At 41.6% G+C, this 17,152-nt stretch overlaps 1 protein-coding gene across 7 annotated transcripts in view; it reads right to left on the bottom strand.

Annotated features, from left to right (window-relative positions):
- Window positions 1-3,538: 3,538 nt before the first annotated feature.
- Window positions 3,539-17,152, bottom strand: part of LOC309701942 (adhesion G protein-coupled receptor L3) — a 276,705-nt gene continuing 263,091 nt past the window's right edge. For 4 of the 7 annotated variants that reach the window (XM_082526285.1, XM_082526286.1, XM_082526288.1 and 1 more), the window contains 2 exons: window positions 14,923-15,019; window positions 3,539-6,415 (listed from right to left, as the gene is read on the bottom strand). In XM_082526285.1, the coding sequence (XP_082382411.1) occupies window positions 5,460-6,415; window positions 14,923-15,019 (1,053 nt within the window). In that variant the 3' untranslated portion in view covers window positions 3,539-5,459. Of the gene's footprint in view, window positions 6,416-7,633; window positions 7,686-9,758; window positions 9,885-14,922; window positions 15,020-17,152 lie in introns of all 7 variants that reach the window. The other 3 variants (XM_082526283.1, XM_082526284.1, XM_082526287.1) reach the window with 2 other exon arrangements.

Below are 17,152 nucleotides of genomic sequence, written 5' to 3'. Positions count from 1 at the left end.
CAGGAAGAAACCTCCAGCAGAACCAGGCTCAGGGAGGAGCAGCCACCACCAGTTCGGGATGAGGGTAGTAAGACAGGACAAAACACGAATGATTACTATTGATTATATGGAGAATGGTGTATAAATACATGGAGACTGAAAATAAGTGAATGAATTAAAAAAACAACACCAACAGTCATATCAGGGGATCATGGGAAGCCCCCAGCAGCCTAGGCCTATTGCAAGGAAGGATTCAGGGTCATGTGATCCAGTCCTAACTATAAGCTTTTTCAAAATCTTTTAAGCATAACCTTAAAAATAGTGAGGTCGGTCTATCTGCCTCTCCAAACTGGGAGCTGGTTCCCCCTGAAGAGGAGCCTGAAAGCCTCCCATTCTGCTTTTAAATATCCTAGGAAGCATGCTATGAGGGCTTTGGTATAAGACGGGGCCTGATTATTCAAGACCTTGTATGTGAGGAGAAAGAATTTTAATTAGACTCTGGATTCAACAGACAGCCAATGAAGAGAAACCAATATAGGAGAGATATGCTCTCTCTTTATTATCCCTGTCAGTGCTCTCGGTGCAGCATTTTGGATCAACTGAAGGCTTTTCAAGGCGTTAATGATGAATACCGAATAACAGCAGTCCAACCTAGAAATAGTAAATTCATCCTTAATTGTCAGGATCACTCTGAGACAGGATGTTTCTACATATTTGTTTAATGTGAAAGAGTGAAATTCTTCATGTAAGTAGAAACAATCGAAAACATTTGTTTATGTTAGCTAACAAGCTAAGTGTCAAAAACCGATAAGCCGACAGTGCATGGGAGATGCATGTTTCTGAATAGTTTATCCCCAGCGTGGTCAATAATCGCTCCACGGCCTTAAAACATCCCACTTTCCCGCATGTTGTAGCTAAAAATCTGATCAATATCAAAGCATCATTCAGTTCTTTGACACACTCCGACAGGTTTCAGTTTCCTCTTGTGGTATGTTTTTATCTGATGCTAACATTTGTTTGTTTTGTCACACGAAACAAGCTGCAAGCACACCACCTATACACAAGCAGCACACACAGAGCCATTAACATCCATTAGGAGTTTTGTTTTAGGCCAGCTAATGTAAGTCCAATATTTACTTATAGGTGTTAACCGAATCTCGAGGGAAAGTGTGGCTTTTTAGTAACTAATGGCTCTGCTGCTTTCAAAAGCTAGTTCTTAACTCTTGGTGTGCTGTTTGCTGCAGCACAGCAGAGTTTTTCTGAAGAAGAAAATGACCAAAACTGCAGAGCTGGGTAATAATCCTCTAAGTGAGTCACTATGAGCAACACCATTTTCACTACACCCAATCATCTGATCTGATAAGCAAAGGAACGGCTGTATGTTTGTTTGCCCATCACTTTACCTAACAAGTATTTCGTCACACTTGGAGTGTGTGTATTGCTGAGGACCCAAAGAAAGCACTGTTATGTTGTCTGGATGAACAGTGGCCATTTCAGGTATAGATGTAACCACCTGTCATCATCCACTGGTTGGTGAAATCCTGTGGGGAAGCTATCGCTATCGTCATCCTGGTGTTTTGAAACCAGATGTGACAAGCCAGAGATGGAAATCTCTGAGAAGGGACACATATAGCAACTTGTCAACTGGATTTTAGGTCCTCCCTAAAGAATCCCCTACTTTAATTTTTGACTGTACTGGGGAAAAAATAAACCTTTGTATTTGGTCAAACCTGAAGCTAACAATATAGATCATGAACTCAAGTAAGTGTCCATTGAGTCCATCTTCTCATAGACATCCATAAAACCAGACTTCTGTTTTTAAATAAGATGAATCATCCACTGCTAGCCATCAGTAAGAATGCATCTCCGTATTGGCTTCACTTTTCAGACACTTGAAGGCTACAGTCATACTCTGAAAGCCATCTCTGACTAGAGGGGGAAACAGTAGGTCCCACAATATGCAACTGCGAGCTCAAACTGAAGAAAATGCCTTCAGAATGTTAAAAATATGAGATTTCGTTGCACCAGACGACCATTTTTGATTTTTTTTTTGTTATAAAGCTACAGTTAGCTACATGTTAGCAAATAAATGTGACTCATAGGCCTAAAAAGATGCACATTTCCTTGCTGAAGTTCAAATCGAGCATCCAAATAGGGAAGAAAGATGATTTAGGTGACTTGTTGTTGGTGGCAGACGGGCTGGTCTGAGAATTTCAGAAACTGCTGATCGTCAGGGATTTTTCCCACACAACCTTCTTTAGAGTACAGAGAAAAGTCCGAAAAAGAGAAAACATCCAGTGAAAAAAAAATGTTGATCCCAGTGAACAGAGGAGACTGGCAAGACTGCTTGTAGCGGAGAGAAAGACAACAGTAACTCAAGTAACCACATGTTAGAACCAAGGTATGCAGAGGAGCATTTCTGAAAGCACAAAAACATCGAACCCTGAAGCAGATTAGCTACAGCTGCAGAAGACCGCACTGTCTGCCTCTCCTATCAGTTAAGACGAGGAAAAAGAGGCTACAATTCACACAAGCTCACCAAAATTAACGATGCCTGGTCTGAAGAGTCCCAGAGTCAGAATTTGGTGTAAACAGCATGAAAGCACGGACCCATCCTGCTACGTATCAGCGTTTCAGGTTGTTGGTGGTGTAACGGTGTGGGGGATATTTTCTCTGCACTTTGGGCTCCAAAGTATCAGCTGAGATTTATTTAAATGCCACAGCCTACCTGACTGTTGCCATGTCCATGCCTTTATGAACAAAGTGTACCTATAGCTGCTTGGTGGCTGCTTCCAGCAGGATAACACACCATGTCAAATAATCTTAAACTGGTTTCATGATCAGAACAATGAGTTCCCTGTACTCCAATGGAATAGAGCATCTTTGGGATGTGTTGAAATGAAAGACTGGTGTGATGGATGTTCGGCAAACATATCTGTACCAACTGTGTGATGCTATTGTGTCAATATGGGCAAAAAACTCTGAGAAAGGTTTCTAGCAGCTTGCTGAATCTGTGGCATGAAGAATTAAGGCAGCACTGAAGGCAAAAAGAGGGTTTGAATCGATAAAAGCAAGGTGTACCTATCAAAGTGAGTGCATGAGTCATCAACGCACATGTAAGCATCCTGCCATTACCTAATGTCCTACTGCCTCAGTATAAATGCTCAGCCTTAATTGTGCTTTGTCTTTGTGCTCTATGTGTGATCTCACAGATGTCACTCTGCTCTATGATCTCATAATAATGCCACAAGTTCAGGTAAGAGTTGCTTAACCTTTAAAATCAAATATAAAACATTGACTAGACGGTCATTAAGGGTTTTTTGCCTTTTTGTTTCTTTTTTAATACAAAAAAGCTCTTAGTAAAGTCCAACCAACAAATCCTGTCCAATAAGTGTATAAACATCGACTGCCTTCAGTTGCTACTGTTACTCAGAGGTAAGGCTGCTCACTTGTTTTCAAGCGGTCTGCGCTCCACTTTACTCTCACAACTCCAGCGCAGCTTATCAATATCACATCAAGCACACCGTATCTGTAAAGAATCCATTGGTTACAACAGCAATGATATTGAAATATTTATTACAGCTTATGAAACCACTGCTTCTATTATAAAGCAGACCAGAGCATACAGAGCACATCCACTGTTGCCGGGGCCAAAACTGACTTGGCACTAAAATGGACAGAGGGCTAATGACGAATACGAACTCAGAAGTAAGAAAAGACTCGATCGTTCCGTTATTTGGAGGTCTTCGGCTGTTATCCATACAAAAGTGTCCCGGGACTCAGACAAAACACCAGCACTTTTGTCATAGCTACATGATAAATCTTAATCAGTAATTTATTTGTTGGCAAACAAGTTTCACTGTTACAACAAATATTAGTTATGAGGTCATTCAACTCGGAAACCAATACAAAAAAAAAGAATAAATAAGAAGCCATAATTATAGCCAATAAGAAAAACTTCTTTTTGCTGCTAAACTTGCTCCCATCCTTTATTACTGTTTATTTAACAAATAAATAAATAGATTTTCTCCTTGAGGAAGAAAAAGAAAAACACTTCCAGTTTTTCTCACTTCAAAAGCTCTTTCTTTAATAAGTAAAACAGCCATCTTTCTTTGTTTTTTTTGCACAAGTGTCTAGTGCTCATCAAGGTTCAATTTGTTCTCTTTCTGAGAAGCACAAGCGTTTTCTGAATGCCAATATAGATGCAGGATGCACTATAAACTTTCTGAGGGACACCTCGTGATTAAATTGGACTGATTCTGTCTCCTTGACAATCTGTGAATCAGAGCTCTGCTATCTACACAGTAAAAAAAAAAAAGAAAACGAAAGAGAAAACGAACCAGGCGGAAATAATAATAATAAAAAAAAAAAACAGACCTGAAAAAGAAAGGTGAATACGGTTCACGAAAATGCGGCACGATAAGTGTGTTCTTGTGGTATTTTTTGTGTAATTTTGCTCCTATTTCGATGGTCATTTCTCAGAAAGTGATAAAAGAGAAAGAAAAAAAACAGACTGGCACCAAAAGCCCAGAAGGGCCAGCACAAGAGAACAAAATTGCTCCTAATCACTACATTTACAGAGACAAAAGGGTTCGCTTGGAACGGGAAAAAAAGCATACTATTATGTGCAATGCTAGTTATCTGTACAGTTACATAGAAATATCTCGCAATTCTCTTATTAGTTTTTTTCTCCCTCTTTTAACAACTGGAATTACAGTAAAATCAAAGAAAGAAACAAAAACAAACAACAACAAAAAAAAGAACAGTTATGCTTAAAAGCATACAATCAATAATTCCTTTATGGTAACTGTCCAAAATGTGTGTGTGCGTATATGTGTGGTTTTTGTCTTTTTTTTTTCATTGAAGGGACACTTCAGCAAACAAAATGTGCTGCAACTCACCAAAGAGGAAAAAAATCTCTCAAAAAGTCAATATAGATACAGAAGTATAATAAAATAGTCTTTTTTTTCTTTTTTTTTTGTTTCGTTTTAATTCTGGTGAAGTCTTCAGTTTCAAACTTTAGGGGTATGCAGTTCCTGTAGACTGTCAACACTATATCTCTGAGACCTAAAAATCCTGTGTGAGTAATTGTCTCTTTTCACAACGAGACAAAACACGGCAAACCACACAGGGTTTGGGAGGGGACGGGGTGGATGTGGTGTTGTGGGGTGTTCGGTGTGTGGGTTGGGGGCGACGAGTGGAGGAGAGGGGGCACAACATCAACCTTCTGCAGTGTCTAACTAAATAGAGTCACATATTAACTGCCGACGACGCCCCCCACCACCGCATTCGTAGCAATTATTATCCTGCTTATGGTCGGTAACAGCGAGGGTACAGTTCCTTCCTCCGCCTCAGTCTTCGGGACACAGAATAAAGAGAATAAAGGCTACCACTTCCAACGACTGATGGACCAAGGGCACACGGGGGAAGAGTAGAGGACTGCGAGAATACAATGGGCACGGGTGAGAGGGGGTTCGGGCCTATAGGCTGGTGACTAGGTGCGAGGGCTCCTGCTGGGCCTCTTCTGGAGATAGATCCTCTCTGTTGGGGGGAACAATGAAGCCATCACTACTGCCCCGCCCTAGCTGGTAGTAGGAATGCAGCTGATGGAGGTGGTTACGTGAGCCCAAGTTGGGCATGCTTTTGTAGTAAACGTCGTCCGAGCTGGCCTCCGGGCTCTTGGCGTCGCCGCCATCCTTGGAGCCATCTGCCGATTCTCCGGACACGTTGGGCAGGCCGGGCAGCATGGGCATGCTGGTGTAGAGGGAGTCTCTCTGGTGGCTGTGGCTGGGCGACGAGCCTTCGTCCTCAGTGTGCTCGTTGGTGAGTAAAGGGAAGAAGCTTTCGCTGTTCTCCTGGGGGATCCTCCTTCGAGACGAGGAGGAAGCGCTGGCGGACGAGAAGGGGTGGTGCGGCAGCGGCAGGGGTGGGGGTGGGGGTGCCGACTGGTGGAGGTGATTGTGAAGGTTGTCCACCGCCTGCAGGGATGGGGGCGGCCTCTGCGGCAACAGCGGGGCGTTCGACTCCTCGCGTATCAACTCCAAACCGAGGCCTTCGTCGTGGTGGGGGACAAAGGTGGAATGGTCATCAAGGCCCAGCACGACATTCATGCCCATCCCTACGCCCAAGCCCATCCCGTAGCCGCCGTCCTTGCCGCCATTGCTAACATTATTGACCAGCTTATTCATGAGGTTCCGATTCTGCTCGCTTGAGCGCTCGTGGGAATTGTTGAGGTAGGAGGGGATGTAATTGGAGGTGAGCTCTTTTAGGATCTTCTTTTCCAGGGTCGTCTCCTTGTGGTTATAGCCCCGATCAATGATCTGGACGCAGTCACTCATGTACTCAGCGCTGGCAATGCTATAACTGTTGCCATGGTTACCATTCAGTGGTAGAGTATCCATGACACTTGTATCCCGGGCATTGTTCAGGATTCCCTCTGGAATGACAAAGATGAGTAGGGATATAGCAGCTGAATGAGAACAGTGAACTCTTGTGAGACATAAATGCTGTTTTTATCAGCAGCCATCAAATCACCAACCCTCCCAGTTCTATGAAATGCACTCGGACGTAAAGGCCTGGATTAGCATTTTTAATTAAAGCACACAGTTTACAGTAAAATCCTATGAGCTCACACTTACCTTCTTTTAAAAATTGTATTCAATACCAAGACTTACTTCATTTTCATGGAAATCAACAATTAAATGATGGCAGTGATGAAGACATTGATACATGTGCGATACCAGACAGCACCAAACTTCGAGCACGGCACAAAAGCACAAAACGCGTGCAGGCAGAGACAACGGACACATCGAAGCCATGCAATTAACTCTTAAAAGTGAAACACAAACCGGAACACCAGTTGTAGAATTTGGATCCCAACCATATTGTCCCATGTGAGCATTTAGAAACAACATTGTAAAAATGCATAGGCGGGGTGGGTATATATTGATATGTTTTATCAATGTGAACACAACTGATACTTCAAAGTAAAGCCACACTGGAAGGAAGGAGGCTTTCTGCTCTTTCTATTGCATGGACATGAAGCTTTCATAGCTTTATCAGTTAGCCAAGTCCATGCTATCAACATCAAAGCATATATTTGAAGATAATTCAAACTACCTCAGACAAGGCCATCCAGCTCGTTAAAGTGTCAAGCTCGCAGTCTGACCTCTTGAAAATTTGACAAGATGCACGTCTCAGACTTCTAAGAAGGAAATTAGCCTCGTAAAAAAATCTAAATATATATCTATGTACGTTTTTGGTATAATCAAATAAAAGGTGCACGAACGAAGGCACGGCGTTCTATTAAAGATCACAGATCAATTTATATCGACGTGCCTTTTCAAGCGTTGAGGTGAATCTTAATGTTAGCTGTAACTGGCTTCACTTATTCAGGCTGTGATATCAAATAGGCCTAGGACATGTGAGTGGAAGAAGTCTCTCTCTTGTCTTTTTTGAAACTACACCAAGTAGTGTAAATGTCTGTAAGCAGTGGAACTCGGGATGCGATTCAAACCAATTTAACTGGCATTCTTGTCAAGGTGAGGGGCCTTTGTCACAAAGAGAATTGTATTGCTTCCAAAGGGAATGACATTGTTTTCATTACCCCTTTGTCAGCATCGAGTGAAAAGAAAGCAAAGCCAAAGTCAATTACATTTGATAAGCAATGTTTAGTTTGACTCCCATACTTGTCTCTCTGTAGGGCTCTTTTAGGGACAGCATGAGGGAAAGGAAAGAAGAAAAGAAAACACAGTAAGCATAACAGTGACAGGTAGAAAGAGGAAAACGCACATATAGTATGCTGATGACTCATCAAGAAAATGTTTCTGCAATGCAATAGATTGTTTTAACCCTCATGCAAATTCTGTGCACCCACACAAAGAACCTGAACATATCTCATAACAGACAAATATATATATATATATATATATATAGCAAGAGAGAGAGAGAGAAAGAGAAAAAAAGATGGAATCCTTGGGTAAAACACAGATACGGTACTTTAGTGTCAAATAGACAGATAAATCTTTTGATGCATTAGCAGTCTTACTCTTCCTCATCTATGGCAGTGTAAGTGAGTCATAGCCCTCCATCACAACCTCCAATGTAAGCACTTTGTATTTCATACATAAATTATCAGCTGATCAAAGCTCTCTGAGGTTCTTTGTTGTTGTTTTTTAACTTGAGTTTTCCCAGTTTTACAGACTCGCAAAGTTACAGCAAACACATATTGAGTTGCTGAGAGCTGGAATAGCTCTGCAGAGAGAAAATAAAATAGCATTTCGATAGTCATACTGACCCACGATAGCTTGCCGGTTTCTAATACCCAGCTCTAATACTTGGAATGCTTTAATATCTGCGATACTGAAAATGTTTTTTGTTTTTTTGTTTTTAAATCACAATAAGTAGACTGAATCTATGTTGAGTTGAAAATCTACATTTGAACATATGAATGAGTAATTATGACAGTTACCAAGTTTGAAATGAAGTGCTAAATAGCTATTTCTACGGTGGCCCTGAGAGGCCAAATGGACTGCAACTTAAGAAAACACCAGCAATAAGAAAAACACTGCAAAAGCACACAAAACACAACAGAAATAGAAAAAATGGAAATAGGAAAAAACAGATTTCCAAAATCACAAGAGAAGTGTTTCTGGGGAGACAATAACCCGACGGACCAGTTGCAGGAACCAAAACATGCTAGGTGTGTTTTATTCTCATGATTCATGTAATGCTGATGGCTGATTTTTAGGCTAATAGTTAGGCTAACACACTTACCTCTCATCTTTTCTTTCCTCATAAAACCGATAGATCCTCCACTTCTTTTAAGTGTCACCCAGCGCAATACTTAGCATATTTTGGTTCCTGCAGCTGGTCCGTCGGGTTTTTGTCTCCCCAGAAACACTTCCCTTGTGCTTTTGGAAATCTGTTTTTTCCTATTTCTGCTTTTCCTATTTCCATTTTGTTTTGTGTGCTTTTACAGCGTTTTTCTTATTGCTGGTGTTTTCCTAGGTTGTAGTCCATTTGGCCTTTCAGGGCCACCGTAAATTACAGCTAAAGAAACAAATGAACTGTAACCTCTGAATTTTTCCTTCAAACCGCTCTGTTATGTAGCACCGGCGATTTGCATTTTTAAATTCTTGCTTGCCTCAGCGACATTTATCACAAAACAACAGTGTCTGAGAATCTAACAGCGGTGTTCACGAGAATGCAATGCTAAAAGCTAAAACAAAAAAACAAAACAAGAAAACATTGAGACAAAGCACACACGAGCTTCACTGACAACACAGGAGCACATTTAAAATAAATGACTGGTGTTGTATCTGGCTCCCTATAGGCGCCTACTCTTGATTTCAGAGGATTTCCTCATTTTTACACTGTGTGTTTGGCCAAACAGCCACGAGTGAGTGCAACTTATGTAATCGAATAGCACGGCTCTGAACACAAGCCAAGATGCAACACCACTGAAAAATCCCACAGCAAAACAAACCTGTAGGATTTTTATGATAAAGCTATAGCTTGTTCAAAGCTAACACAAAGACAGCAAGGGCAGTGTTGTTGTTTTTTTTTGTTTCTAAATTAAAGCGCTGTTAAAACTCTCAAGGCGACTGCTGGGATTTCAGCTTAGTGCATTACTTTTAATAGTCCAATCATAAAGTTGCTTTTTGTTTTGGGATGGGAACAAAGATGTGCCCCCTAGAGTACCTCCAGGCTCAGACATGAAAAAAAAAAAAAAACACTGCCCTAGCCACAATGTTAAAGAATGAAAGAAGCTTGCACACCTTGTGTGTTGTACATGCCCAGAGGGTTGTTATAGACTGCCGATTCCCCAAGCAATGTATTATAGGGATTGTTAGTGCCATGAGGACGTAGGAGTGCATTAGGTATAAGATGGTTAGCCATAGCCCCTGGAGCAGCCAGAGAAAGACAGAGTGAGACAGGAAAAAAGGAGACAGGAAAAAGGTAGGTGGGTAGATAAATTGAGATATAGACAGAAACAGAGAGAACATACATATCAGTTGGGCAGATGCAGCTGAGCAGTGACAGCCATTAACATCCAAATGATCATATGGTCATTAATGTGAGGGAGGTTTTGCTACATGAAAGTGGCAGAACTGACGCGGCTAATGGAAAGTGTATTAATTGTACCGTTAATGTCGGCCATTAGCTTTAAGCCCTTTTTCGTGCTCCACATTCAGGCAGTATACAGGTAAACTTTCCAAAGGAGAACCGACATGGCCAACACAGCACAGGTATTGGTACGTCTCTGGACTCAAACAGGACAACACAGAGGGCACGCACCTGTCTGAGGGTGTTTTAGGAAACTGCATTACTAATTACTTTTTTTACCCCCAATATTAATGTTAGGAATGTCATAGGTGTGTCTCAACTCCTAGGCCAGGTCCTTCAGAGGCCACATTTGAAGGCCAATTACGTCAGAGCTAGGAGACGAAGGCTGTCCCAATTCGAAGGCTGCTCCAAATGCGGCCAACAAATACGTCTTTCGTTTCCCTGGATTTGAAGGATGAGTCGGGTGTATCCTTCATGGCCCAACCTATCCCAGAATTAATAGCGCGGCCCAGCCAATTCCAGTTTCCAACAATGGCGGCAGCTACTTAGTTTTATTACTCTTTCTTGGTCACAAAATGAATTTTTAAGATATTTTCAGGCGAGAATGTAGCTGTGTAAACTTCAAATATCTGCTCGATTAATCAAGAGATCACACAGGCCACGCAGACCGCGAAGGCCAGGTCCTCTGAAGGATGCGGCCTAGGGGACACAGCTAAAGCTGCATATTTCTTTTAAAAGCAGGGGTGTATTGCTTCTCAGACTGGAGCTGAATATGCAGTACAGCTGTCCACATTCTTCTCTCGCTGTCCCATCCGCCAATTTCACGATGGCCCTCGAGCCGACTCCACTGAGAGTCTTTTTACTGCTTGAGCTCACATTACATTACTACTAGAAGTATGATATAAGGTTGAAGAGAAAGATGTATAAGTGCAGAAGCCTGGGAAGTAAACACAGTCCCAGGAAGAGGTTTTATCTGACAGCCATGGAGTAAAAAAGGAAGGATTGCTTCATCCCTGTAACTGAGCTGCTAGCTAAAAGCTACTGGTATGTTAGCCTAGCTTAGCTGAGCTACTAGCTACTTGCATGTTAGCAAAGCTCTGTTTTTGCTTTAGTTTTTTTGTTTGTTTGTTTTTATTAAGGCCAGCACATGTAGGCTGATAACAGATTTGGTAACGTGTGTTCATGATATGCTAATTAGCCATGTTCTCGTGATACTTAAGCTAATTAGCATTGTTGAACTATAAAGGAGCATCCAGACAGGGAGTGATTCACTCATCCCGCATTGCTTTCAAGTTGAGCATTGGTCGCTGGCGGACATTCCAGACTGGGTGACATTCCAATACAGGGGTGGGCAATTAGTTTTCCCAATTTGAGAGACTGGGACTGTTGTGGATGCACCAATAAGCTGAAACAATCTGCTCGATATTAATTTTAACTTTATAAGCTTATCGGTGGGCCCTCCACAACAGTCCCAGTGTCTCACATGAACAAATAGGTTCATGGCACAGGTCCCCCACCACCTTTGGGATTGGCTGCTCTAACATGTACTACCCAACCCTATGTCACTCACCAAGAGCAGGTAGCAGCTTCAATTGGCAGTAAGCGTTATATACATGAACTTTTATCAACTCATCACAAGCAAAGCAAAGCATCAGCTCCACAATTCAGTTCAACAATGCAAGAACTCTGCTCCGTTTAAAGTGAATGAAATGCACGACCAAGGATGCCTGAAACACTTACGTGTGTTTACATTTTTAAAGACCCTTCAGGTAAATATTGAACTGGAAAATAATGATCCAAACATCATCGAGCCTTTAAAAAAAAATAATAAAAAGAATTCTCTCCCTTTTTCACACGTTTAAAAACACAACAAAAAATAAGCCTGGGTATAAACGCTAGTTAAAAATAAGATCTATTCACAGCTTTGTTGTTGTTGTCCTGCCTGTGTGGAAGTTCGGCCTGAGTTTAGCTACTTTAGCGCCTCAGCTCTGCTGTTGTGCTCAATTGCGGGAAGTTTACACTCTCTGACATAGCATTGGAAATGAAGTTGACTGCTGCTGAAAAGAAATGATAGGCCTGCTTTTGTCTATCTTTAAAAAAAAAAAGAATTTCAAGAGGCAGAGCCCTGACTATTAGCGCTGTAAATTGCATGCTGTGTGAAAATGGGAAGCTTGACAGGTGCAGCTGTACGAAGGAAGCCTACCAACAGCCGGGGCCTGCACCATTATTATTACTTCTGGCATTGCCAATCTTATGAGATGAAGTGGTCTAATATTTCCTTTTCTCCAAAGAGCAAAGTTCAATACTTGCTCATTCTCTTTGCGCAGTTGCCGAAATAACCTTTGAATGAAGCGATATGTCCTCTCTATAGTGAAGACGGTCATTACTTTGCATCAGCCTCGCCTCTTCCACGGAAACAGAACAGAGGCTCATTTTCTATTTATGCAGCGCTTGTCTTCAGATTCTTGCTGCCAGGATCTGGCCCAAATGACTCATCAGTTTCCCATCCACATACTACCGCACCAAAGCAACCTTCACAGTCTGAGCCCGGTGATTAGCTGCAGATTTGAAGGCTGCAATCTCAAACACGAATGCTGCAGATTCAGTAATGTTTGTTTTTCTTACAGTAGCTGATGGTTAAAAAAAAAAAATCCAAGTGTCTGAATACATTATGCGGGATATCAAGTATGCTGAAAATACTTCTCAGGCGCATTCATTTCCTGTTTACAAGTCGTTGATTTTCTTTTTTTCCTTCTCTCTCCACGTCAACGTATGAGGCTATTATTTTTAAAGGAGCCGAATTTAAGACTTGTGAGGGCGTTACATGCTCGCGCCTCCTGTATGCACTGTGCCAGAGCGGGTAAACATCTTTTATCTGAGGTGCGAGTACACCGTAATTAGATCCTCCGGCAGAGTGTACTGTTCTTTTTCCAACGCTCTGAATCTGTCACACCACTGGGGAAAGGTTTTTATAGTACCCCGTGACTCTCCCCTTCCTCTTAAAAGTTAGACTTCTTTTTTTTTTTATGGTGTTCTAATTGCACTTGTACTTTTTATGTCTAAAGACTATGCTTAATGAAATTTAAAAGCACTATAGTGCCGCTGCGTTGGTCTCGTCTTTCAGCATTATTCCTACTTTTTTGAGTATTAATTAGCCACGTTATCATTTTGCCTGGGAATCTGGATGTTTAGATTTTTAAAACAAGAAAAAAACCTGTAATTTGATGTTGCTGTTGCTGCTTGCCCTAATTACAGAGTATTCCATAAACACCAGCCCCCCTCTTGAATTCTCCCAATGACAGATCCCCCACTGACTGTGCCTGTGTTTGAATTGGACAATTTGCCCCCCCCCCCCCAAAAAAAAGAAAGAATCACACTGATTGTGCAGAAATAATCTTGAATGCTGGGATAAATTGAACATGCAAAGCTATCAAGATGATTGCATGACTCCGCTCTCGAGATAATCACAGTCAGAGCGTCAGCTGCAGGCTCACTCTCTCACACACAAGGAGTTTTGGGGGGGGAAGAAGAATACGGAGCACAAAACAGCTAGGAATATTCGCTCCTCAACATATAATTCCTTAATAACAACACGGGAGCAGCCTCGGAGAAGTGCAAATTCTATTTGCATCTGTTTCTTATAACACGTGGGATGGAAGAACACACTTCCCAGCATGCTCTTTAGCTCATGTGAGTGTTTTCTCAATCAGATCGAGCCTTGTGAGAAGGCCGGGGGGATTGAAATGAACGTATAATTTTTACCTCTTTTTATTTTAACATATATTTACAGGAGATCCATGCAGGCTTTTCTTTCAGTCCTGCCCCGTTTCAGCCTCCCCACTATTGATAAAAGCTGCGTCTGTTGACGGTGCTAAGCCGAGCACCTAATTATTGAGATCATGACACTTCCTCCCCGTGTCGAACATTAATCCATCATTGTAAGTGTGCATTAGCGTCTATGCGAGCAGACGCCCAGAGCGAATTTAGAGAGTGAGCGGTGTGGCACTCGCGTCAAGAGATGTCGGGGAGGGATGCCAGCGAGCGCAGCATTTTCTCCCATTAACCTGAGAGACTCCAAAGTTTACTCTGTCTGTCAATGAATTATATGGAAACTCTTTAGTCACATATATATGAGAGAAGCTCCCAGCCAATTGATTTTTAGGTTTTTCAGTAAGCACTTTTCCTGGTTTCTCACTCAAGGCTTTTACAGGCAGAATGGGCGGGGTGTTCAATATATCCTTTATTGCACACTCATCAAATGAATTAAATGTGATGAAATGCATGATTTACCTAGAACCTGCTATTCTCTCTACCACCTAATCTATTTAGTGTTACTTTTCCTAACAAAACGATAGAAAACGGTTGGTTTGTACTTCAAAATAAGACATAATAAACAATTTTCTGCAGCGGTGAAGCATTTATCCTTTCAATCTGTCACTTGAACAGGTAAGAATTTGCAGCTCTATTGGCAGGAGTTTTCATTTTCGTGATTTCTTACATTGTAAACCTTGCTGTGGTATTTGGTAATAATTAACAGCCAAGTAGGGTGGGGGAGATGCATATTTCACTTGGCGTTTTTAATTATTTCGCAGTATGTGAGGAAAATTGCTGTGAAATGAGTGATTTGCCTTGACTTTTTACAGCTGGATTGAGGTTTGCAGCTGAAAGCTTTAAAGAGGCTTTTAATTCTGCAAAGCCCTCGTGTCATTATTAAGAGGAATGCAAGTCCAAACGCAATTTGAGAAAAATAGCGTTGCTTTTGTGAGAGAGAGAGAGAAAAAAAATAAAAAAGTTTCTCAGTCACAGTCATAAATTCTGAGGTGAAGGCTGGTGTATTGAATCACTCAAGAAAAGATGTGCTGCGGAAACAAATACCTCTGTTGAGCGATGCAGAGCTGTTGATGTCCCCGGTCATAAAAGAGGACTCGGACTGTTTTCTGACCGTGTCGTTCCACATTCGACGGATGCGGCTCTGCGGAGAAAAATAACATTTCACCTTCTAAAAATATTCACTCTGGGGGAAAAAAATAGAAGTCTGCACATGGAGGACGAGTGAAAAGTCTCAGGCTTTCAGCATATTTCCTCAAGCGTGCACTCATATTCTTCACAGCTCAATAACGGCTGAGATATGAAGAAAAAGAGATGCTATCGGCTTTCGAATCTAGTATTTAACCCTGAAACATGTCAGCTGTAGGGATAAGTAACCTCCAATTAAAAATGAGCATTAGCACTATGATAGGTTAAATCAATAATAAAGTCATCAGTCAAGCTCTCTTGAGTCTGTATCTTGGGTTGGAAAGGGCTCAATCCAACAGAGTTCATCCTGGTTAATTATCACAGTCCCGTGGGCTATTGCACAAGCTAAGGGAGTGCATCTAACCATAGAAAAGAGTCCTTTCTATCCTGTGTGCAGAACATTTGAGAGTTTTCTGATTAAAGTATAAAAAAAATTGTTGTTTTTAAAAATATACATTTGTGATGGTATACTTAACCAGGCCGAAACAAGGCTTGGTTGTCAAATGTAGGGAAAAAAGGGATAAAGGCTGTTTGGTAACCCGTGGCAACATATGAAAAAAATATGCATTCCTCAATCAGTTGGCAGCTGGTTGCAGCAGGTGAAATTGGCCACAAAGAGATGTTTGGTGCTACACGAAAAAACCTCCTTGCGATTGCTCTGGCAGATTGCTACAGTTACCTGTAGTTGGCGTCTTTTATGGAAATCGCCAACTTGTGTGCAGACACTTGCCAACCGCTCACTGAGCAACCTTTAAAATAAAAGGTCCACCTTCTGATCCGTGTTGGTTGCAGCACTGAGGGACGGCCTTTACTTTGAAGGTGAGCAATTTCCACTCTGTCTGTGTCCTCTGTGCAAATTATAGGTGACACTGGCAATCTAGTAGCTACCAAAGAATGCACAAGAGCATGCTGAAGTTGCCAAACGGTCTCTAGGCCTGTGTTATTGGAGCCTTACTAAGGAGTTTTTCCACCACATGTGGCCAGAACAGCTTCAATGCACCTTGGTATTGATTATGTGCATGTGTGAAACTCTCCTGGGGACAATGAACACCCTTCTGCTTTAACATTGCTGGTGAAAAAAGTGGTCTAAATGACCCTGAAATTCCCAGACACGGGATTGATTGGTTTGAGATTTTTTTAACTGAAGGTTAAAAATTCAGTTAACATAGTTTTCATACTTATCAGACCAACGGATTTCAAGGGTCATGGGTTTTTCCTTTAATCTGTCACATCTGTATATAATACATTTTAAGCAAGACTCCAAGTTAGCCAGACTTCTCAGGAGGAAATTATCCTCCCAGTAATCCATTCATCGAGTTTAACAACATTACGCCTTTCATCTGTCTGCTTTTACTGCAGCCTTTACCCCATCACTGGTTCACCCCTTCACCAGTGCACCAATAACAAGTCAAGCCTCCATCTGCACTTCCCTTAGGGGACCTGTGACTGGATGTGAGTTACAGGGCCCTAACCCTATAAATCTAACTAATCGATGCGGCCGACTGCAAATTTTTAATTAAATGAATCTTGTTCATTTTGATGATTTACTACTACTACTAGACTTGTGTGTGGAACAGTTTCCAGTTAAAGCAGAGCTTATTATGGTCCACTTAAAAATAATTTGGGTACTAAATGCAATCTGGCTAAAGTTTTAATTTGGTTTGATTATTCACTCAGTCCTTTAATTTTACCCATGGTGAATTCTTGATTTTCATAAGTGATGGAAAATATTTTTAAATACAGACTCATTGTGTAACCATAAATGGAAGGCTGGTTCAAATCCCTGAAATCCCTGAAAAAATAATGCAGTTCAAAGGTCTAAGACAGCGGTCCCCAACCCCCGGGCCCCGGACCGGTACTGAGTTGAGGCTCAGGTGTGAAATTTATGGTTTTCAGGGTTTTTATCTTTAACTCGGTTTTCCTGGGTCTTTCCCCGTGTTGTAGTTGTGTGTCTTATTTTGAAAGAAATGTTTACGCGTTAACATAGCGACCAGAGAGCATTAATGGGCAGAGAGGAGGATGTTACTCTCAGTGTTGTTGGCGCATTTCAGGAGGACGCTGCTAATAAAGTTACAGAATCACACAGTGA

This window comes from Aulonocara stuartgranti, assembly GCF_965226115.1.
Source record: "Aulonocara stuartgranti genome assembly, chromosome: 3".
Classification (NCBI taxonomy): Eukaryota; Metazoa; Chordata; class Actinopteri; order Cichliformes; family Cichlidae; genus Aulonocara; species Aulonocara stuartgranti.
This window is presented reverse-complemented; position numbering and strand designations above follow the sequence as displayed.